The 25,398-nt window shown below is 42.3% G+C and overlaps 1 protein-coding gene across 2 annotated transcripts in view; it reads right to left on the reverse strand.

Annotated features, from left to right (window-relative positions):
• btbd7 (BTB (POZ) domain containing 7) overlaps positions 1–25,398 on the reverse strand; it is a 52,256-nt gene that overhangs the window by 13,503 nt on the left and 13,355 nt on the right. For both annotated transcript variants that reach the window (XM_070879513.1, XM_070879514.1), the window contains 5 exons: positions 19,818–20,015; positions 17,645–18,727; positions 6,298–6,506; positions 2,187–2,262; positions 43–203 (listed from right to left, as the gene is read on the reverse strand). In XM_070879513.1, the coding sequence (XP_070735614.1) occupies positions 43–203; positions 2,187–2,262; positions 6,298–6,506; positions 17,645–18,727; positions 19,818–19,899 (1,611 nt within the window). In that variant the 5' untranslated portion in view covers positions 19,900–20,015. The remainder of the gene's footprint in view (positions 1–42; positions 204–2,186; positions 2,263–6,297; positions 6,507–17,644; positions 18,728–19,817; positions 20,016–25,398) is intronic.

Below are 25,398 nucleotides of genomic sequence, written 5' to 3' on the forward strand. Positions count from 1 at the left end.
ATCATAATTCCCTTTAAAAGAAAAAACAAACACTAAACCTACAGCATCATTAAGAACCTCGCTGTTTGTGGGAAGGATATGATCTATGCGAACATGAGGCAGTAGTGGGGACAAGATCTCCTTTAGTTCCTCTAGGTCAAGATCACGTCGCTTTACACCTCGCTTGTTTACACTGTGCGCAGTTCCACTCAGCAGGTTTGGCTCTAAAACAAAACACAAAACATTAATAGAAACCCTTATAATTGTATTTGCAAATGGTCAGAATGCAAAAGAAAACAACTTGTAAATACAATCAACTTACATTTATATAGCGCCTTCAACATAGTAAAAACATCCCAAGGCACTTTACAGGAGCATTAACTGAGTTTGACACCGAGCCACATAAGGAGACAATAGGACAGGTGATCAAAAGCTTGGTGGAAGAGGTAGGTTTTAAGGAGCATCTTAAAGGAGGAGAGCAAGATAGAGAGGTGACGAGGTTTAGGGAGAGAATTCCAGAGCTTAGGGCCTAGGTAGTTGAAGGCACGGCCACCAATGGTGGAGCAATGAAAATCGAGGATATGAAGAGGCCAGAATTGGAGGAGTGCAGATATCTCAGAGGGTTGTAGGGTTGAAGGAGGTTACAGAGATAGGAGGGGGCAAGGTGGTGGAGGGATTTGAACACAAGGATGAGAATTTTTAAATTGAGGCGCTGCCAGACCGGGAGCCAAGTCAGCGAGCACAGGCGCAATGTGTGAATGGAACTTGCTGTGAGTTAGGAAACGGGCAGCAAGGTTTTGGATGAGCTCAAGTTTATGAAGAATTTGGTCTTTGTTCGAGGGGAAGCTGCTAGTTTTGACAAGTTGAAAACCAATGATTGCTATGCATTTTGAATAAATAATAAAGCGCTTTGCCAGCAAGTTCACGAGCTCACATCGATTCATAATCCTTGACCACAGTAATTATGAAATTACCGCAAGATGTTGAGAATTCAGAATGAAAAAAGGGTGACTGAAGATGAAGCAGTATAGAAATACACATAACCCAAGCTTTTAAAGTGAAGGGAATCAATTGCATTTATGTAGAGAGGTATTTTGTGCACGACTAGGATAGGAGAACCGGGGAGTACAATAGAAGTCATGAATTGAATTGAAGGAATAGCCTCTTAACACTCTGTTATCTTACAAACAGACTTGGACCTAATGCAGTTAGTTTTAGCTTAATTTGTATATTCAAAAAGGGAACTGGGTCCATTTCTGATTAAGCAAGAGGTTGGAGAGATACAGGTTTTAGAGGACAAAAAAATGGCAAAAAAAGCAGTAAAACACACAAATTCCTGCAACAGGGCCAGAATGATGTTTCATGCTGGTGGACTTCCTTTATTCTTAAATTATTTTGTTCTGAAACCGATTATTTTTTAAAACCGGGAAGGACTAAATTAAAACATAAAGTCTCACCCAATCAATAATTTGCTTTGAATGTGGCAATCAATAAAATTCTCTCAAAAAAAAACAGAACAAAACTCAGTACTTCCATATCTTGTGCATTTTAATTATCCAAAAAATAATAACAGGATGTGTGTTTTTTTTTAAAAAGCAAAATGACCACACACTAAATAGAACTCAACAAGTAGGAAGCATCATCCCAGAAGTACAAATTAGTTGCTGATGCCAACATTCTTGTGTTCAAAAAGCATTCCAATTCATTTTTCCTTTCCAAAAATATACATTTCCAGATCATATTACAGAACTTTAATTTATGTGGGTTTAGATGCAAGAATTCACATTCCTCTAATCCATACTCTGATGTTATTTTCCACAATTCGCTCAGTGGATTCAGCATGGTGCAGCAAGTTTCAGCCAGTCAGGTACACCATGATGATTGAAAGTAAATGCTACAGAAAAATAAGTTCATTTGAATTGAATCTAGATTAGTTTTGTCTGTTAATCATCTGTATAAATCAAGCACATTAAAGTTAGATATTGAAAGCTTAATCTGCTGCAGAAATACCACCATCTCAAAACAAGCACAGACCCTTTGAAATAATTGTATGCAGCAGAGACAGATTTTGTTTACATCAAAAGACGTGAAATAAGGGTCATCTTCAAGTTCTGCATTTTAACACAATGACTTTTTGAAGTCTGTATTCGTGCATTACGTTTAACTAGTTTAAGAAAATAATTTTAAATTTATAAACATATTCTCACCTCTTTCTGCCATTTGTTTGATGAGCTGGTGCTCTCCCCATTTATTCATGTATTTCAGGATATCTTGCTCACTAGCCTTAAATAAAATGTATATATTGTTAACTTCTAATGAAAAATGTCAAGAATCACATTGTAAAAAGAAGCTTATATCACACAGGATATTCAGAACCAATTCATTCTGGCCGTCTATTGCAGTAAATGTATATTCAGCAATTGCTTACACCTGAACCACTAACAACCCTTTAGCATGATCCCCAAAAGGACAATAAACAAATCCTAAAAGTATTCAAAGCTCAAAGTACTTGCCAAAAATGTCTTTTAAAATTGATCTCAAATATATTTATTAGAAACACATTGGGCCCAAGTTTCGAGCCGCGCAGTCCTGACCTGGACGCCCGTTTTTCGTGCCACAAAGTGCGCCTAAAAAAACCCTCCAGATTTTCCTCCTCCCTGCAGGTCCTCTGGCCCTCGGCGCAGCGCAGCAGGAGCTGTAGGGGGCGGAGCCAGGTCCCTGCGCTGAAAACAGTGCCGGGACCTCTGCACATGCGCGCTACAGAGGGCACGCAAGTGCAGTAGCTCCAGGCGCCCGAAACTGTGTGGGAGGGGCCCGAAGCACGCAGCCCCTAGCCCTGGCCCAATGGCCTCACTGGGGCTGCGTGAATAAGGCTCCTCCCACGGCCAGCTCCTGCTTTCTCCCGACCCGACTCTACTCCCGCTCCCCCCCCGGACCCGACACCACCACCACCACCACCGCCCCCCTCCCCCCCACACCGGACCCGACACCCGTCCCGTGTCCCCCCCCCCCCACCGCCTCCGGACCGGACCCAACCCAACCCGACCTCCCTCCCCCCGACCCGAACCGAACTCCCTCCCACCACCCCACCGACCCGACCCAACGCCACCTACCTGTAAATCTGGTGCTGGGGACGGGCCCTGCCCGAAGTCTCGGGCCCGGCCCGTTCAGCCTCCCTCCCCCTTCTCCTCCCCCACCCCCCATCTCCCCTTTACCCCCTTCTCCCCCATCCCTCCCCCTTATCCCCTTCTTCCCCCATCCCTCCCCCTTCTCCCCCATCCCTCCCCCTTCTCCCTGAAACACAGACACTGACAGATAGAGAATGAGAGACACACAGACAGACAGAGAGATAGAGACACTGACAGAGACACACTGAGGGGGGCATCCCAGCATGCTGTTGGAGGGCTCCCGGTGCTGCAGTCGGTAAGTAGAAAATGTTTTATTTATTGATTTAAAAAAAAAATTATTTCTTATTAATTTTTTTTGATTGATTTATTGGTTGATTTATTGATGTATTTATCATTTATTATTGATGATGGCTCTTTATTTGTAAAACTGAAGCGTTTAATGTTTGTAAACTTCCCTTTAAACACCCCCCCCCACCCACCATTCCCTATGCCTGATTTGTAACCTACGCCTGATTTTCTAAAGTGTAGACAAGGTTTTTTCGAGCGTACAAAAATCTTCACATACTCCATTCTAAGTTAGTTTGGAGTAAGTTTTCACTGCCGAAACTTTGAAAACAGGCGCAAGTGCCCGGACACGCCCCCTTTTGAAAAAAAAATTCTGTTCCAAAGTGAAACTGTTCTAACTGACTAGAACTGGAGCAAACTAAATGACGAGAATTCCGATTTCTAAGATACTTCCGTTCTACACCAGTTGCTCCTAAAAATCAGGAGCAAATCATGTGGAAACTTGGGGCCATTAAAACTAACCCGTATATGTGCTTTAGATGCATTCATAGACTAAGTTATCAACTCCAATTAATATTTTTAATTGTTCAATGCTCAACAAAAGGATATAATGACAAAAGGATGTGAGACTTAGTGCAAAGAACGTCATATAAAAAAAAATACTTGCAGCACAAAATAGGATTTACAAAACTCAGTTTAAAGTTGCAACGCCTCAACTATTGCCAAAAGTTGTATACCCTCGAGAAACTACTTCCCGCCCTAAGCACACAGTAACAAAAAAGGCAGAATTTAAAGAATAATTGATAGTGGCATTTATTCTTTATTCCCAATTGTCCAGGATAGAAATTCAAAGTCCTGGATTCCTGCTTATTTGTGGTAAAATTGCATTCCAAAATCAGATTTTTGGATATTCTGAGCAGATACTTAAATAATGGTATGTTGCCTAAACTTATTTCCATATAGAAATTACGTCTATGTAGACAAACATTTTTATACAATGGCAAAAATCTGCTATTTTCACGAAGAGCACACAATGCTACAATCTCGTGACAACTCTGAAGGTCTCTCTCGTTAAGAACATAACATAAGAAATAGGAGCAGGAGTAGGCCATACAGCCCCTCACGCCTGCTCCACCATTTAATACGATCATGGCTGATCCGATCATGGACTCGGGTCCACTTCCCTGCCAGCTCCCCAGTACCCCTTATTCCCTTATCGGTTAAGAAACTGTATCTCTGTCTTAAATTTATTCAATGACCCAGCTTCCACAGCTCTCTGAGTCAGTGAATTCCACAGATTTACAACCCTCTAAAGAAAGTTCTCCTCATCTCAGTTTTAAATGGGCGACCCCTTAATCTAAAATTTCGCCCCCTAGTTCTAGTCTCCTCCATCAGTGGAAACATCCTCTCTGTATCCACCTTGTCAAGCCTCCTCATAATCTTATATGTTTCGATAAGATCACCTCTTATTCTTCTGAATTCCAATGAGTAGAGGCCCAACCTACTCAACCTTTCCTCATACGTCAACCCAGTCATCTCCGGAATCAACTTAGTGAACCTTCTCCGAACTGCCTCCAAAGCAAGTATATCCTTTCTTAAATATGGAAACCAAAACTGTACACAGTATTCCAGGTGTGGCATCACCAATATCCCCCAAGTTTCCCTGGTGGAAGCCGTAATTTTTTTATAAAATGAGGGAGCAACGGATGAGAGAGAAATAGGACAGGAATGAGTTAAATTATAACTCTGAACCTGTATCACTCATGCAAGAGAATGATGCCTTTGTCAAGAGATGGGAGTGTCCAGATTTGATCCTTTTACTGTTAATAGTATGATACCATCGTGGAGGTTTCTCCTCTGCAGAATGAAGAATCCCCTTGTATTTTCTGAGCATTTAATGGACGTTCCAGTACAAAATAACTTTCCCAACCTGCAGTTTGCATGAATCTCCTGAAATTGCACATCATTGCATATACATAAATGACGATTTGGAGCCTTTTAAATATGAAACACTAGACACTTCTCAAGATCTGAGTTCTGAAATTTACAAACCGCATGTTTGAATCACATGTTAAAGCATGTGCCTCCACAATTACATTTAAATGTACTCTCCTTTATTGCACTATTTATGTACTAAAAATCATGAAAGTTTATCTTGAAGTATTACAATTTTGTTGCAACAAAAATTGAATATAACTGCTTACATTATGACTGGTTCAATGCAGTTAAGACAAAGGCTTCAGTTATCTCTAATCCTATCCCTGTAATAATGAAGTCACGCTGCATGCTTGAATAGGTCTTATGTAAGCAGTACTCCTTTTGTGTTTAGAGGAAGGCAACATAATATAAAGAGTAAACTGAAATTAAGCCAATTTTAGTTCTCTCTCATTTTGGAAACAATCTTAAATTGATTTTAATATGGAGGGGCAATTCTAAACAGTCATTTTTGTGTTGCAGTAGGAAGGTACACTCTCCAGCAATCCTGGAGCAGTTAAAATGTTACACCCACATTAAACATTTTATGCACTTAAAGGCATCCTCCCATTTGTTGAGTATATGAAACATTTTATCAAAAGCATTCCTAAAAATATTTTGAACGGTTTTGTTAGCTGATCTGGGCGAATTGTTGTGCTCAAGGTGAGGTACATCAGTTCTGGTAAATGAAATTCAGTTCCACATTTGGCAGAGAGTGTAAACAGGCAGACTAAGTTTTCCATTTCCTATAATAGTTATTCTTATGATCTAAATGGAATTGGCAATTTATTACCAAATTATGGTCAGTTATGCACCGTGACTCACTCCAATATGAAATTTCTAAGCTTGTACATTAGGCAATCAGCTTTGTCAAACTATAAGTTCAGTATTTTCTCAATTTGTGCCAGATGAAAGAAACATAAGTCAATACCTGCAAATAGTCTGACTGAAGGACAGTAGGCAAGTGGTCCTTGCTGAGTTCAAAGAACACATCCGAGATCATGACTGAAGTGAACTCCTCACATAAGAAATTAAGTGCCTGTCGATAAACCCATTTAGAGCCGTAAGGCTGCGAACTCCATTTCAGAATGGAAATCAAGGTGTCCAGGGAGATACTCTCCATCACAATATCTTCACAACCTGTAAAAATGCAACTTAAACATTATTTTCAATATAGTCAGATGCATATTATCCTTTTGATAAAGGCGTGGTTATCCAAAGACATTAGGCATAAATAACTTTAAAAATTACTCTTTATATAGAATCACAGAATGATAACAGCACAGATGGGGCCATTTGGCCCATCATGCTTGTGCCGGCTCTTTGAAAGAAGGTACTGATTGAAAGAACAGTAATTACAGTGCAAAAGTACTTCATTGGCTGTAAAGCGCTTTGAGACGTCCGGTGGTCGTGAAAGACACTATATAAATCCAAGCCTGCCTTTCTTCCTCTCTCATTAGTCTTACTCCTTTGCTCGTTCCCCATAGCCTGTGATTTTTTTTCCCCTTCAAGTATTTATCTAATTCCCTTTTCAAAGTTACTACTGAATCTACTTCCACCATCCTCTCAGGCAGTGCATTCCAGATCAGAATAACTAAAAAAATAAAATACCCTCACGTCACCGCTGGTTCTTCAAATCATCTTAAATCTGTCCTGTGATTAATGACTCTTCTGCCTCTGGTAACAGTTTCTCCTCCTTTACTCAATCAAAACACTTAATGATTTTGAACACCTATCAAATTGCCCCTCAACCTTCTCAGCTCCAACAAGAGCAACCCCAGCTTCTCAAGTCTCCCACATAACTGGAGTCCTTCATCCCTGGTACAATTCTTGTACACCTCTTCTGCACAGGCTCCACAGCTTTGACATCATTCCTAAAGTGCGGTGCCCAGAATTGAACATAATACTCCAGCTGAAGCCTAACCAGTGTTTTGTGAAGGTTTAGCATAACTTCCTTGCTTTTGTACTCTTAATACAAACCCTGCAACATCGTGGACATACCACTACAACCTCCAGTGTGAACCGTTCCAAGTATGCAACAATTTCGAGGTGGGCGACTGGGTGACATCATCAAGGCCCAGTTTGCCATTTGGAGCATGTGCAAGAACTTCGGCAGGGCCCAGGCACATCGGCGGAGAGAGAAGATCGCGGTGGATGAGTGGCGAGAAAGCGTGGCGGAGGTGCGGTGAGAGATCGTGGCTGAGATGTGAAAAGAGATGAGTGGTGAGAGATTGCAGCGGAGGTGCGACGAATGTTTGGTGTAGAGTTGCAGTAAGAGATCGCGACGGAAGTGCAGCAAATGCTTGTGGCGGAGGAGCGGCGAGAGATCCTGGCGGAGGAGTGGTGAGAGATCAGCGGCGGGAGATCGTGACGGAGGTGCAGCAAATGAGGGTGCAGGGCCCAGAAGAGCAGAGGGTCCCAGGGGCAGCACGGGCCTGCCCACACTGCGATGTGTGCACGCACTAGGTCTGTGCAACAGAGCAGGCCTCCAGTCGTCCTGGTTTACCCTTGCCACTGGATAAAGGCCTAGCTCTGTCAAGCCCGTGTGGTGGCTGATGTGCAACAGTCACCACACGTTAAAAAATTCCACGCACAGGCATCTTCCACCCCTGGAGTTCAGGACTGGAATATCGGGTCCTCCATTGAAACATCAGTGAACTCATCCCTTTTGCAGAGAGCGGCATGGGCTCGACGGGGCGAATGACCTCCTTCTGTGGTGTAACCATTCTATGATTCTACAACATCAACTGCACTACCCCGATGATGTTTCTAATTTCCTACCAAAGTGCATCAACTCTCATTCATCTATTTTAAAGTTCATTTGCCACTTAACTGCCCAGTTTGAAAGTGTTCCAATGTCTATTGTGGGATGTTGTTTAGCAAAATGTTTCTTAAAGCATCAATTTAATAGAATAATAAAGCCAATTAATAAAAGGCAGCCATCTCCAGCTGTAGGTTTTGGAATTTTCAGAATATCTGAAGATTTTTTGCAGAATATCCTTCCTCAATTGTAACATTATACTGCTGCTTTTCGAATAAGTTGGTGAATTTATTTATTTTAACTAACTGCTGGCCTCTTTGTTCAACCTCTGTCTTTTGGTATCTATTTTGCATCCAATATACTCAGCTCTTCCCCAACCCCACTCAACATCCTCAGCTCCTCCCCCATCCTACTCAATATCCAAATCTCCTCCCCATCCCAACTAATGTCCTCAGCTCATTCCCAACTCCAACCAATATCCCCATAATTCGTACCATTCTAGTAACTCTCTTCTGCACCCACTCGAAGGCCTTGACATCCTTCCTAAAGTGTGAACGCTATACTCCAACTGAGGCCTAATCGGTGGATCGAACAACATTGTTCAATGGTGTATATAATATAATATTCTCTGCAAGTGATATTGTAAAAAATGACCAATTAAAATTGGCAAAGTAGATGGCGCTTATAACAAAGTGCAAAACATCTGGATAAATACTAAACTATTCATCAAAATAAATAACACTATGTTATAGCAACACCTTGTCCCTCCTACTATACTGTACTGAAACCTGACTAAGTACAGAAAGGAAACTGGACACTTGAGACTTCGAATGTCAGGATCAGGTGGGCAGATAAAATGACAAACAAGGCAGTTAGAGAAAGAGCAAGGAAATAAGCAGTAAACCAAACTTACAAAGCAAAGGTACACCAGCTAGCTTTGTGATGTGGTCATCATGAAATAATCTATGCAAAGCAATGAAATAGCAGCTGAATAAGAGGATAGAAAATCAACCTGGCAAAGCAATGTAGAGAAGGGCCTGTGAGAAGCAAGATTACGTGGGAAGGGTGCAGCAGCTAGCCATAAGCTGGGTGGAGTGGAAGAAAGTCGTGCTGGCTTTATATGGCGACAGTGCCCTAAGCCAGCCACGTTTGATACTCAAATAGATTGGAGCTACAAGTATTTTATTGAAATAAGTCCGGTTCTTTATTCGTCTAACTTGGCTTCATGTCGATAATTTCAAAAGGTCTATGAAATTTAAAAGTAAAGAGAAAGAGAAATGTGAGGTGACAAATTTGGGGGTGGGGGGAAGGAGGAGAACTGGTAACATTTTTTTAAAAAGGATACAGAAGTAGAGACACCGGGTTCAGATATGCAAATCTTTAAAAAAGTGAAAACAAGTTAAAAAAAGAACAGGAAATCCTACATTTAAAAAAAAATAGGAGTATAGAGTACCAAAGTAAATAGTTCCGTACTGCTAACCCCAGATGAATTATTGGTTAGGGCACATTTGGAATGTTTTATCCAGCTTAGGGCCGTAGGGCCAAGTTTGCCCAGGAGTTGCTCCATTTCTTTTGGAGCAACTATATTTTTTTGAAGTATCTTAAAAATCACAATTCTGCCCATTTAATTTGCTCCAGTGTAAGTGAGTTAATTAGGTTTTTTTTTTAAAAAAGTTTAGTTTTTTTTTCCAAAAGGGGGCGAAACCAGCCACTTACGCCTGTTTTGGCCATTTAAGCCAGTTTAGACAGCTAAAGGTTACTCCAAACTAACTTAGGCCAGTGTATGTGGCCGCACAGAAAAACCTTGCAGGGAGTTAAGAAATAGCCAGAGATTGGGGGCCGGGGGGGGGGTGGGGGTGCAGAAAGGAAGTGAGAAGACCTTGCAAAGCACTAAACATCTTCACAGCAACATTAAAGATGCATAAGTACATTTAAAGCGCTAAGCACTAAACAAAGCAGTACATTTAAAGCACCAAGCACTAAAAGCACAAAAATAAGCATTCAATAATAAAAAATACAAGGATGCTGAAAGGACCTGCACCTAGCACCGACTTACAAAGCACAAAAAGAAGCAATTAATTAATAAAAAATAGAAGGAACCCTGCACCTAAAGCACCAAGACCAAAGTAATAAGCAATCAATCAATAACAAATAAAAACAAAGTAATCTTGTCCAAACTACTCGTACACAGTTCCTTTCTGTACCTTCAATCGCGCGGCCTACTTTATTCTAACCAATGGCATATAAATACTCAGCACAATGTATAGACCAAGTGCAGTATTGTGTGGCCTTGTGAACATTGCCAGCATGATTTGTCTCAATGCTTCCCATTTGTTTCAGACATTGGACACCTAACCTTAACCTAACCCAATCTTCTACTTCTAAACTGATTTCCTTGTGGAAAACATCAGCATACTAACCAGCTGCAGGGTTTCACTGACAACCTGCTGGGGTTCTGGTTCTCAGACCTTTTACTGGTGTGGCAGGATAAGGCAGCGGGCCCCCGATGAGGGAGCCCATTCAGCCAAGGCTAGGGGCGGCGTGCTTCAGACCGCTCCCACACAGCCTGCAGAGCACACGCAGAGATTGTGGGGGCGAGGAGCTACTGCACATGCGTGCACACTCTAGCCGGCACTGTTTTCAGCGTTGGGACCTGGCTCCGTACCCCCAATGTTTGTGCTGCGCTATGCCAAGGCCTGCGACGTTCCAAGGAGCGGGGAGAATACCGAGATAAGTTTTCAGTGCTGTTTTTCGTCTATAAAGTCGGCGCACCTCAGGCCCGTAGAGAGTACAGAGGAGATCCAAGATGACACCACAGATGAGGTGCTTACAGCTACAAATAGACATTCCAGCAGCAGAGATACAGAACATATAATACACAGGGCAGCTTTTAAGGAGTGTAAAAAAGATGTGGAGGTGGGATTAAGATAAAAACTTTCACGGAACATCTCTGTGCGTTACAGTATCAATACAAGTTAGTTTCATGGACAAATTGCACAGGCCATATTATGCAAACCATTTATTTTGCTTGAACAGAATTAATCCAAACATGTAAATTTTGAAGGCGTGACCCTCATAGCATGTAATACGAATTCAAATGCTCCAGCAGTTAGCTGCAGAAACTGGATACACGATCACTGATCTGTCAGTGCTTCCTTTGAATGGGTCTGACTTGTACATATAAATAATTTTGTAGGTCTGGACCTCGACATTTTCAATCTTAAATCTATGTAGCTCAAATGCCCTCATTCTGTACCAAGTTATAAAAAACAATGCACAAGCTAAAACCATTCCTTAATGCCTGATCAGATTTTTAAAAAGACAAACTTAACATTGTTTAAGGAAGCAAAACAAAGCCAAGACATGAGAGAATACCAAGAAAGCATTTGTAATTTCTTAAAACAGTACTGAAATAAAAAAAGCAAACTGAAAGGTTGGCTTTGTAAAACAAGTCCTATCTCCAAAGGTTATAATGATCTCACATCACACTGGGTATTTTTTACTCCCAAGAATACAAGTAGTACTCCAATAGGCAAGTTCAAATTGGTTACTTATGATACTGTCAAACTCTAGCCATAACCAATTTTTCCAATGTGTGCGTGCATGTGAAGAGGATAGAAAGAAAAAGAGAAAATGCAGCTTAAATGTTCTTTTTCAGCCATCCACTCAATGGGCAAAAGAACATAGAAACATAGAAAATAGGTGCAGGAGTAGGCCATTCGGCCCTTCTAGCCTGCACCGCCATTCAATGAGTTCATGGCTGAACATTCAACTTCAGTACCCCACTCCTGCTTTCTCGCCATACCCCTTGATCCCCCTAGTAGTAAGGACCTCATCTAACTCCTTTTTGAATATATTTAGTGAATTGGCCTCAACAACTTTCTGTGGTAGAGAATTCCACAGGTTCACCACTCTCTGGGTGAAGAAGTTCCTCCGCATCTCGGTCCTAAATGGCTTACCCCTTATCCTTCGACTGTGACCTCTGGTTCTGGACTTCCCCAACATTGGGAACATTCTTCCTGCATCTAACCTGTCTAACCCCGTCAGAATTTTAAACGTTTCTATGAGGTCCCCTCTCATTCTTCTGAACTCCAGTGAATACAAGCCCAGTTGATCCAGTCTTTCTTGATAGGTCAGTCCCGCCATCCCGGGAATCAGTCTGGTGAACCTTCGCTGCACTCCCTCAATAGCAAGAATGTCCTTCCTCAGGTTAGGAGACCAAAACTGTACACAATACTCCAGGTGTGGCCTCACCAAGGCCCTGTACAACTGTAGCAACACCTCCCTGCCCCTGTACTCAAATCCCCTTGCTATGAAGGCCAACATGCCATTTGCTTTCTTAACCGCCTGCTGCACCTGCATGCCAACCTTCAATGACTGATGTACCATGACACCCAGGTCTCTTTGCACCTCCCCTTTTCCTAATCTGTCACCATTCAGATAATAGTCTGTCTCTCTGTTTTTACCACCAAAGTGGATAACCTCACATTTATCCACATTATACTTCATCTGCCATGCATTTTCCCACTCACCTAACCTATCCAAGTCGCTCTGCAGCCTCACAGCATCCTCCTCGCAGCTCACACTGCCACCCAACTTAGTGTCATCCGCAAATTTGGAGATACTACATTTAATCCCCTCATCTAAATCATTAATGTACAGTGTAAACAGCTGGGGCCCCAGCACAGAACCTTGCGGTACCCCACTAGTCACTGCCTGCCATTCTGAAAAGTACCCATTTACTCCTACTCTTTGCTTCCTGTATGACAACCAGTTCTCAATCCATGTCAGTACACTACCCCCAATCCCATGTGCTCTAACTTTGCACATCAATCTCTTGTGTGGGACCTTGTCGAACGCCTTCTGAAAGTCCAAATATACCACATCAACTGGTTCTCCCTTATCCACTCTACTGGAAACATCCTCAACATTAGCATCAAGTAGGCTCAGAGCGCAAAAAAAAAAAAACCACATATCAGCAATCAATTACAAAAAAAATCCTCATGTGCTTTCTGCTTAAAAGTGGCTTGGAAAAGTTATTCAGTCTACTCAAACTGTGGGTAAATAGTTCCCTTCTCTAATTGCGTTTATTCAACTCACATGTTTGAGCGGCTTAATCGCTCAAAACATCCTCCTCGCAGCTCACACTGCCATCCCTCAATTTTATCAAAAGCTGCACGTCACACTTCCCAGGCACTCATCATCATAGGCAGTCCCTCGAAATCGAGGAAGACTTGCTTGCACTCTAAAAGTGAGTTCTCAGGTGACTGAACAGTCCAATACGGGAATTACAGTCTTTGTCACAGGTGGGACAGACAGTCATTGAAGGAATGGGTGGGTGGCGAGTCTGGTTTGCCGCACACTCCTTCCGCTGCCTGCGCTTGATTTCTGCATGCTCTCGTCGATGAGACTCGAGGTGCTCAGTGCCCTCCCGGATGCTCTTCCTCCAGTTAGGGCAGTCTTTGGCCAGGGACTCCCAGGTGTCGGTGGGGATGTTGCATTTTATCAAGGAGGCTTTGAGGATCCTTGAAACGTTTCCTCTGCCCACCTGGGGCTCACTTGCTGCGAGGGGTTCCGAGCAGAGCACTTACTTTGGGAGTCTTGTGTCAGGCATGCGAACAATGTGGCCCGCCTAACGGAGCTGGTCGAGTGTGGTCAGTGCGTCGATGCTGGCCTGATCGAGGACACCAACGATGGTGCGTCTGTCCTCCCAGGTGATTTGCAGGATCTTGCACCCCCAGTCATCAAGATCCACGGCGCGGCCCTGGACAACGTGGACCACTTTTCATACCTCGGGAGCCTATTATCAGCAAGGACAGACATCGACGACGAGGTTCAACACCGCCTCCAGTGCGCCAGCGCAGCCTTCGGCCGCCTGAGGAAGAGAGTGTTCGAAGATCATGCCCTGAAATCAGGTACCAAGTTTATGGTCTACAGGGCTGTAGAAATACCCGTGCCCCCTCTTTGGCTCAGAGATGTGGACCATCTACAGTAGACATCTCAACTCGCTGGAGAAAACCACCAACAATGTCTCCGCAAGAGTGCACTAGATGTAGGTACAAAACACTCAAAAGTGCTCATGACCTCTAACCTCCACCCTAAAACTGACAAGCATATTCCAGTTGCCAAAATTCCTCGACAACAAACACTGAATGACATCAACCTGGGTTTCTTAACTATTTGGCTTTGTGACCTTAAAGGGACACAGATCTGCTTCAATAAAATGCCATGTAATGCACAAACTTACTGTGATCAGCATCACAAGTGATCTGCTGTTGTTGCTGAATTGTTTGGAGCAATTTTTAAATTGTGGTGGCGAAATGGAACTGGTGTGTTTGGATTCAATGGGCTTTTCCTGTTCCTAAAAACACTTGATATTGCTGCTAATACAATAGCCCCAATAATGTAGTGTTTAAATTGCATCTCAAATTTTACACGTGGTTTAGTCAAGGTAGATTTGTGTTCACACATTTATATAAGAGTTAAAACACTGAATATTCTGTTCTGTCCAGGAAACTTACCAAAGCTATTCTTTGGCCAAGATACATTGTTGGGGACACCAAGCAAAAGGGTAAATGGGAGAAAGGACCCATCTTATGGGGGATAAAATACATGATAGAACTAGTACAGAATTAAACCCCGTTTCTTCCCAAGATCTTCTACCTCAGCACTAAACGACTCCTCAGACTCAGTGATTACAATCTCTACTTCAGCCCTCTTTTGAATTTATTGCCCTCCCAAAGCATCTCCCTCCATATAAACTCTCCCGCTAAGATTCATCACCCCCCCTACACTTTCCTGCTCTGGCCTCTCTACTCCCACGGAGTCAATCTCTGACCACATCCTTGTAACCCTCACCACCCAAATCCCCCTACTCTCCCCACTTCCTCTGTGCCATCCCAGACTGCTTTGTCCAACATCCAGTTTTAGATGAACCACAATTGCCCCAGCTAAACACTGGAAAAATCAAAGTCACTGTCTCTGGCTCCTGCCACAAACTCCGTATCTCCCCCTAGTCACCAATTCCATCTCTCTCAGGCCACACCATCTGCTGCTGAAACCCTCATCCATGTCTGTCATTTCAAGACATTTGACTATGCCAAAGCTCACCCATACAGCCTCCGATCTTCTGCCCTCCATAAACTTCAACTCATCCCGTCCTCACCGATCTATAGGTCTCCCAACACCTCAAATTTAAAATTCTCTTCCTTGTGTTTAAATCCGTCAATGGCTCCACCCCATCCTATTTCGAACCTCCCCCACCCCTACAATTCACCCCCTCTCCAAAATACTCGGTTTTTCTGACTATGGCATATCCCTCGCCCTCCCTTCATCTCACCATTGATGGTTGTGTCTTCAGCCACTCCTCTCTTTCTGCGTGCAGTTTTGGTTTCCAGATTTACGAAAGGATATGTTTCGGAGGCAGTTCAGAGAAGGTTCACAAGGTTGATTCCGGGGATGAGGGGGTTGACTTATGAGGAAAGGTTGAGTAGGTTGGGCCTCTACTCATTGGAATTCAGAAGAATGAGAGGTGATCTTATCGAAACGTGTAAGATTATGAGGGGGCTTGACAAGGTGGATGCAGGGAGGATGTTTCCACTGATAGGGGAGACGAGAACTAGAGGGCATAATCTTAGAATAAGGGGCCGCCCATTTAAAACAGAAATGAGGAGAAATTTCTTCTCTTAGAGGGTTGTAAATCTGTGGAATTGGCTGCCTCAGAGCTGTGGAAGCTGGGAGATTGAATAAATTTGAGAGAAATATACAGAAATAGATAAATAAAACGATAAGGGGTCATGGGGAGCGGGCGGGGAAGTGGAGCTGAGTCCATGATCAGATCAGCCATGATCTTACTGAATTGCGGATCAGGCTCGAGGGGCTGTATGGCCTACTCCTGTTCCTATTTCTTATGTTTAAGGCCCTGCTTAAAACCCACCTCTTTGGCTAAGCTTTAGTTCATCCACTGCCAATCTCTCCTTTGGCTTGATGTCCATTTTTTTGATTACACCTCAAACTATAGTCATTTTTCTACATTTAAGATGCTATATGAAATTGGTTTTGTGGACTTTTGTGCCACTTACTGAAATTTACCAGTCGGAGATGCAACTGCTGTTCCCTTTCCACCCGAGCCTATTGACCTTTTCCTTGTGTGTATATGTGGGTTGCAAGGGAAACTGCAATAGCTGCAGGAGGGCGGCTCAGGATTTATTAGCCAATTAATATTTCCTCATTTTCAAGTGGAGCCCAGTTGGATTGCTATAAGTTTCAATCGCATTTCACCATTGTTGGGTGACAGAGAAGAACATGCTGTAGTGCAAGCAGGGGAATGTGCCTTGTTACTATGAGCAGCAAGAACCAAGTTACCTGATGGGTCAGAAATGTCTCCAGTCCTTTGCCCCGGAATGCTTCTGTCACCCAACAATGGTGAAATGCTATTGAAACTTATAGCAATCTAACTGGGCTCCACTTGAAAATGAGGAAATACTAAATGGCTAATAAATCTGGGCCCTCCATCTGCAGCTATTGCAGTTTCCCTTGCAATCCACATATACACACACAAGGAAAAGGTGAATAGGCTCAGGGGAGGAAAGGGAACAGCAGTTGCATCTCCCACTGGTAAATTTCAGTAAGTGGCACAAAAGGTTAGCTTACACTGGAATGTGACTGGATCCAAGATACAGTTGGGGATTTGGAAGCATCAGATGTCATGATATGCAATACGAAACTGTCCATATTCAAAGGTCACTAGCTGACCTTTGTGAAATAGCTGGCCTATTTTGGAGATCTCCCCTCTCATGGCAGCTTCCAACTCCACATGGTGATACTTTCAGGAGTTCAGCTGCACCAGACTGGAGAGATTGGGCTGACAGGGTCAGAAATACTTTCAGCAAAGCCCTTCCCTCCAGCCCGACCCCCTGCTGGATAATGTAGCTTGAAATAGAAAAGTAAATCAGGCAAGTCTATTCACTTATAAAAGATTTTTTACATCAGGAAAATTTAAGTACCTCTCTTATCAAAACCAATTACTGTGAACAAATCTTCCAGCAAATTTATTGGAGTTTTAATGTACACTACTATTTATTACTGATGAACTTAGCTTGATGCACTTTACAACTGAGATTTTTGCACATCATTTTTTCATTCCAAAAGGGATCAGTTAACATGTAGCATGCCCACAGCTAAAAGGATACTTACTGAATCAGTACAATCCAAGTTTGATCAGATGAAAGCAATATTCTGATATCAATTTCAAGTTTTAATCCACCCAAGGTTCCATCTTTATCAAAAATGTAGCAAAAAATCAACTTCTCTTCTACAGCTCTAATTGTTGCATTTCACACGTTCTTAAATACACTAAAATTGCACTTTTGCTTTTAATGTAAAAGCATACCACCAGCATTTACTTTGACTATTACTTGTAATTAGACCCACTTACCAATATTGAAGTGAAAATAAAAGATACATACATGTTTCAGCATGTAAATTTTAGGCCCATTTCAAATGATAGTAAACCCACCTTGAGCAAGCATGTTGAATTCCAGAAAGAGAGCTATGTGGTAAAGTTCCATCGCTTCTTCAGCCCTTGACATGTTACCTTTTCCTGCAACCATCGCTTGGACTTCACTCAGGCTCCCTACAGATGGGCTGCAATGCAGTACTAGAGACAAATCCACTAGATCTGTATACATACAATGTAAAATTACTTTTGCATATTTCTTTGGAATGATGGACTCATCTAGTATGATTCTAGTTGGAGTCTGCAGAGTTCGATCTGTAATTTCTTCACCGGTCCTTATTCGTCTTTGGAGAAGATTCCTAAAAAACGGAGAACGTGCAGATAGGACAGCCTTGTGCCCACAGAGTTCCTCATCTAAACAACTCGGACTTCCTCCAAATGCTTCCACTAATTCAGAATCAGATGAAAAGCTGAGAACAGCATCGTAATAACACATACTGTCAAAAAGTTCTCGCATATCAACATCCAATGAATTTGGGGTGCCGAACTCTTCAGTAAGTTGTACCAGGATGTCGACATTTTGGAACCTGGAATCCTCTATTCCAAACTCTCCAGTGTACAGATAATGTAATAGCGCTGAAAACATAGGCAAATCTATGCCAGCTGTGTTTATGTCCATCATAATCTCAGCACCATATTCGGGAGAGGATGAAAGCAGGGTCTTAAAAAAGGGACATCTTGCAGCCAGAATGGCACGATGTACAGGAAAGCATGTGTCTTGGAATATTAAGTCAACATCAGTGCAGTACTTGTATTCATAAAGATCTGCTAGATCTCTTTGCAAGGTCCGTGCATCTGGTCGTGCCAAATTACCTTGCAATGAAAGCTCCTTCAAAGCTGCAGTGCCTTCATATTCTTCTACTAATGCGTTTACATCCCTTACATCCCATCCAGAAAGAAGCTCACGCATCTGCTTAGCATGATCAGCAGACCGATTCGATTTACGTCTTTTTATAAATCTCTTTTTCAGAGTTGCAAGACCAGAACTCTTTTTCTTTTTGTCTTGTGGTTTCTCGTGACTGTGTTCAAGGCTATATAATTTTGATTCGCATCCATATCCTTGATGTAAATAGGAGGATGTTCCTGTGCAATAAAAACAAAAATTCATACTGTGCTTAGTGTGGCACATGTCAAACAGCTGTTGCTCCAATAAAAACACAAATCTGTTCATTTGTAATCTGCGAAAGCCAGAAACAAGAGAATGACAGTCATGAACAGCTGGATAATTTTTATGTAAAATGCAAGTCGATTTTATCAAACCTTTCCATACTGTTAACTGAAATGGTTGTTAACAATCTCAGCATTATGCAGTTTAAGCCAAGGCCATTGTTTCTCTCCCCTCTCTCGCCATTGTTCTCTATTCCTGAAAGCAGATTCCTTTTTGTGGGGCATTTTCACAGGTGCCATCACCTCACCCAAATGCCACTTTTGAGGTGTACACTTAGATAGCGAGTGGCAAGCTATTCAACCATAGGGAAGTATTACGCACACAGGTCCAATCCTGTTCTCACAAAATGGCCACACAGTCATCCTTCAAGGAGGGTCAATTGATTGCGATCAGGGGTGAAGCCGATCTAGATCTGCTCCTCTCCAAAACCTGACAAATTGTACCTTAGCCAAGATGATCCAATTTAACACAGACCAGGAATGCAACCAAAGAGCTTCCTGATCTATACGGTCAATATTTTCAAATGAACACATTGTGACCAATGTCCCCTGTAAACTGTGCTTTGTTCTGCGCGTCCTGTTTCTTTTAGTGTACAGTCCCTTTAAATATGTGCGCATGCACGGTATTCACAATGGAAAAGACGGGGAGCAGCCTGCGAGGGACCTTTCCCATTGCTGTGCGGCAGCACAGCTTAGAGGGAACACTGATTATGACCATGCATTACAGTATTAAAATTCTCTACCTCATCATTGTAGCAGCACTATTGCCACAAGGCGGCAGCTACGGCCCAACACTACCTTCTCAGGGCAATTCGGAATGGGCTTTGCCCACATCCCAAGAATAGTATGTTAAAAAAGTTATCACTAAATAATTCACAGTCATCAAGAGACGGAAATAGGTTTATTATAACCAGATCAAGGAACCTACCAGAGCTATATCCTAAATTTACTTTAAAATCCATTACTTTCACAAAACATTATCGTGGATAAATGAAACACAACATACCTATAAATGTTTGTTGAGCCTGTGAATTTCCTCCTACCCTCTGGGAGAAAGAGTGAGGGTAGTTAGATGCATTAACACCCATTTTCTCAGGTCAAACAATGCAGCATTCTGGCCGCCAATTCACCAGCTACAAATTCCAGAAGCGGGTGCAGGTTATCAGATGTAGAACTGTCATTGCAGCAGTTTGTTCAGCCATTTCTGGAAATATCCAAAACAAAACATCAGTGGCAGTTTAAGGCAAACACAATGAAGAGTCTAGAAAAACACCCCAGTAATTTGCACAAGAAAAAAATCTGGAAACGTGCAATTCAAAGCAACAATGCTGAAATCCACAGCTCAATCAACATCAGTATAAAGAAAAGACAAGTTAATATTTCAAATGTGCTGCCCAATGATCAGGTTTTATATTTCTAATGTTTTTATTTCAAGTCATTTTTACTCTTTCCAAACAACTAAAATAAAATGTCTGAAGGATTGTCCGCAGTTATCTCAGGGCAAACAGTTGACCCAAGCATGGAACCAGCCAACTCAGAAGTTAAGCAAGCTTAAAATCAAATTTTACAGCTAGAAAAATGAAACAGAAGTGTTACATTAAAGAAAGGTCAATGTGCCTGCTGTATTTACAATCCCAGTTTTCAATCCTGGTGTGCTACTAGTAGTTAAGCCCCATGTCAGTGGTCAATTATGTGCTCCTGATCACTGCCCTAGATTGCATGCTGAAAACAAGAGATGATCTGTCAATGCACCAGAATGCCAGCGGTAAATTGTCTAATCTTCCCAATCCACTTCTGGAGCTCGTCAAGCTCCTCATCTTTTTTAACCAAAACTCCCAAAAACCCTTTCAATCATTTATCTGAAAATAGAACCAGTTTGGCTTTTAATTTCAAGAAGCATAATTCAAGTCAATAGGCTGCATGTCACTAATTTAGAGAAAGTAGATGATCTAGCCAACTTGTACTTGCTTTTAAAACGGCTAACAAAAAAAAATTATGAAGTCTCAAGATTTCTATTTTTTTTTTAAAGTGTGGCCAACTTCAAATTACTGATTAAAAAAAATTTTAGCAAAGTACACACATTTTATGAAGTCGCTGAACAGTTTACCACATGACACTACATGAAAATACATCGAGGTTGTTGGTAATAGTTAAGGGCATGCTTGAAACCACATGCTGTGGTGGTCAGAATAATTTGGTAGCATCCTTCAGTTTGAATCTTTGATGCCTATGCTGGAAGAAGGGGTTGGGGGGGGGTCTTACAGGTTTAGGTCGTCGCCCTTTGGGAGGTTTTCAAATCCCTGTCAAATGGAAAAGAATCTGTGACAACTTGTGTGTGACCCAATTTCAAGTTGACTCATTGGCCCAGAGTTTACAATCATAGTGACGGCAAAACGGTCAGCGCTGTGTAAAACAGACAGCAACTTCTGGCGTCCACACATGCGCAGCTAAACGTGGAAATCTGGAAGTTGCTGTCAGTGATACTCTGCTCCTCCACAGAGTGCGCTGCTGCAGTCTTCGCAGATGTAATCAACACAGAATCACTGATTTGAAGTGAATTTGCAACTTTTTGCACATTATTAACACTGTAATAACCATTGAAAATGTTAAGCTTTGTTGAATGAGGTGTAACTGACCTTTTAACAATGTACCAAGTCATAATTACCACTGAACAAACTCTCCAGCCCCGAAAAACTAATTTTACAAATATGGGGTATCATTCCCTCAGAATAACATTTTAAAATTCCATGATTTTAAAATAATAAAAATTGTGTGTTTTTAAAAAAGGTTCTTTATAATATTTCAGCTTCTACCTTAATCCATGTACAAGTCCCAATCTTTATTTTGCTTTATGTAAAATGATTAAAAAGTGAATTGTAATCTGTGCTTTTTATTTCCTGATTTGTTGTCTGAGAATTCTTCAACCTGCTTGGCTAATTAGCCTGCTTGATGACTTTACTGCTGCTGGATGCCACAGATTCCCTACAGATGGCACCCGATTCAAAGTCACATAGGAATAGATTTTTATCCAATAAGGGAATAGATTTTTAACCAATAAGGGAATTAAGAGTTATGGGGAGTGGGCGGGTAAGTGGAGCTGAGTCCATGGCCAGATCAGCCATGATTTTATTGAATGGCGGAGCAGGCTCGAGGGGCTAGATGGCCTACTCCTGTTCCTAATTCTTATGTTATGTTCTTATGCAACACAGTTTTAGAAATTCTTATGGATATTTTTGCTCTCTCTAGCCACCCAATAAGTAGGAAACTGGAGCAAAAACAGAAAGTGCTGGAAACACCAGGCAAGTCAGGCAGCGTCTGCGGAGAGAGAGAGGCAGGGTTAACCTTTCGTCACAACTGGTTCAGATGTTAACCTTACCTTCTTCTCGAACAACAATGTGGCCCTTACGGCTAAAGGGATCAAGGGGTATGGAGAGAAGGTAGGAATGGGGTACTGAAGTTGCATGATCAGCCATGATCATATTGAATGGTGGTGCAGGCTCGAAGGGCCTACTTCTGCACCTATTTTCTATGTTTCTATGGAATGGGGGTACGGTAACATAATGGTTATGTTACTAGATGAGTAATCCAGAGGCCCAGACTAATGATCTGGAGAGTTCAAATCTCACCATGGCAGCTCAGTTAATTAAATAAATCTAGCTAGTGTCAATAATAGTGGCCATGAAACTACCAGATTGTCTTTTAAAACTCATCTAGCTCACTAATGTCCTTTAGGGAAGGAAATCTGCCGTCCTTACTTGGTCTGGCCGATGTGACTCCAGACCCCCAGCAATGTGGTTGACTCTTAACTGCCCTCTGAAATGGCCTAGCAAGCCACTCATTTGCATCAGTTCAAGAAGGCTCACTACCACTTTCTCGAGGGAAATCAAGGATGGGCAATAAAATGCCGTTCTTGCCAGCAACATCCACATCCCATGAACGAATATTAAAAAAAAGGGGAGGGAAGAAAAAAAAAAAAAATCGATGTTCTAGACCTTGCTAAATCTTTAAGGGCAGCTTTTTGAGATTAGCAATGAACTCTGCCCCTTTGCTGCTGGCCCCTTTGCTGCTGGCTGCAAAATCCGGGCCGTTCTTACCTTCCTGTGAGACAATCTTACTGTGTAGATAAAGGCGTTAGTGAATTTCCTCAAAAGGGTTCCAGGTTGCCTGGTGCTTTCACAGCACCAATGAGAATCTATGCATTTCACATTCTAACTGGTTTATGTCTTGCAAGATGCATTCCTCCCCATGAATAAATGCAACCAAGTTTATAATGAGCAGGTGGGGTGAACAACTGCAATTTTAACTAAAAATTTTAACAAAAAAATCTGAAATTGCATCTACTTAAAATTGCTTTATTGACTGTGTACTGATTAACAGTTGGAAATACATTTTTAAGCACTATAATATGAATATTGCAACAGCACATCAAATCACCATTTGTTTGGCCTTGTATAGTGAGCACATCAGTGCAAGAAAGATTACATGTAAGCCCTTGAGCACAAACTTTCTTTGCTAAAAAAACTGCCTTGCATTGATGATACAGAACAAATCTGGAGATGTGAATGCTGGGAGGGGGTAGGAACCATAAAGATTTTCCTAGAACATACACACACATATAATAGCTTAGCCACTCATGGAACATACACAAGTTTTTTTTTATACGTAGACTTATTTTGAAAAAATGCACTGACAGGATCTAGGCTGAATGCGATTCAGTCTGGGTTCTACCAAAGCCACTCAGCTCCAGACAGCATCACAGCCTTGATATTGGCTTAATTTTACAGAAGAGTTGCGTGCATAACTGCCCTCAACCTCAAGGCAACATTCAACCGAGTATGGCATCAAGGAGCCTGAGCAAAACAGAGGCAAATGGGCGACAAGAGAAAAACCCTCAAAAGGCTTAAATCATACCTGATACAAAAGGAAGATGGCTGTGGTCTTTGGAAGCCAAGCATTATAGTTGTGGCCATGAATATTGACCGTGCCACCTCCCATGGCATCTCTGCTCCGATGGCCTCAATCACTGACAAGGCCATCCCTGACCACTTCTTTCAATCCCTCACCATCCACATTGTCCTACACCTTCCAACCTTATTTTGTTCTGTGCCCGCTCCTGGAAATAAAAATGCTTTCCCCAAATGACTTATAATTGCACTTTCAAACTCCCAACTGCTTAGCCTTTGTCCCCCCATTCACCATAACATTTTTCCAACCATGGATTTGCTTAACCACTCCCTTACCTCCACCTTTAATACAATTATTCCCAGCAAAATAATTACCATTCCCCATTCAAGTTACTCCCCCGGTATGGCAGCCATCTTGGTTCCCTCTAATCCTAGGGGTGCAAGACTTAAGCATATCTAGCCCACAACTGACTTTGTCATCAGTCACTAGACCTGGCTAGGCGACACCAAGAATCAGGCCTCACTCTCTCTGCCAAAACCAAGCACTACTCCCAGCATTAGCCTGGCAAGCAAAGATAACCCCAGGATTATTTTCTCCACTCCAACTATCTCTTTAAACCACTGCTCTTTGTCATCAAAACTGAGATCATCTGTTAAGCTGCTGCTGCTGCTTCCCCTTGCCCAAAACAAAACCACTCCCAGGCTACCCTCATGCCGTAACCCTGAAGCCGCATCTTTCCAACTTATCTTGCATCTTTTTTCATACCATCTCCAAGCTCATCTGGTCCATGGAACCCACCTCCTGCTCCCTTGGAACCATTTCCACTGAAATGCTAACCACCCAACTTCCCCTCCTGGCGCCCATGCTATCCGACATTGTAAATATTTCCCTCTCCTCAGCTACTAACCCCCTTCCATTCAAAACCAGTCACAACAACCCCCTCAAAAAAATCCACCTTCGTACCATCTCCAACCCTCCTCTCTATGCCAATTTTTTCCACAACTCAATGATTGAAACTCTAATCAGGTTTCCACCCTCCCACAGCACTGAAATGGCTCTAACCAAAGTTAAAAATTATATTTTCTGTAGTGCATTCTCTCTCCTTGACCTCTGCAGCCTTTGATAGTCGACCACACCATCCTCCTCCCATGACCCTCCTTGCCATTCACCTAAGTGGGATTGCCATCACCTGGTTCCACTCTTGCCTATCCAATCATAGCTAGAGCACCTTGAGCCAGATGTTGGCAACATCAGTCTGACAGGGGTTGAGCATTTACATGTACACAGATAACACCTAGCTCTACTTGGGGATCGGGCAGGAAAGTGGCGTTGGGGCCGAAGAACAGCCGTGATCTTATTGAATGGTAGTGCAAGCTCGAGGGGGTATATGGTCTATTCGTGCTCCTAGTTTTTAATGTTCTCCGGACCTCTCCACTGTCTGTGTTGTCAGTCTAATTGTGCAACATCAAGTCTTCCAGCTGAACATTGGAAAGATAACTGCCATTATCTTTGGCCTCCATCACAAACTCCATACATTTGGCACAGATTTCATCCACCTCTCCGGCTGCCGTTTCATGCTGAACCAGATTGTTTGGAGCCTTGGCATCTTATTTAACTCCGAGCTGAGTTTCAGAACCCAAATATCCTCCATAGCTAAGATTTCCTATTTTCATTCTGTTACA

Source organism: Pristiophorus japonicus, chromosome 4 (assembly GCF_044704955.1).
Source record: "Pristiophorus japonicus isolate sPriJap1 chromosome 4, sPriJap1.hap1, whole genome shotgun sequence".
Taxonomy (NCBI): domain Eukaryota; kingdom Metazoa; phylum Chordata; class Chondrichthyes; family Pristiophoridae; genus Pristiophorus; species Pristiophorus japonicus.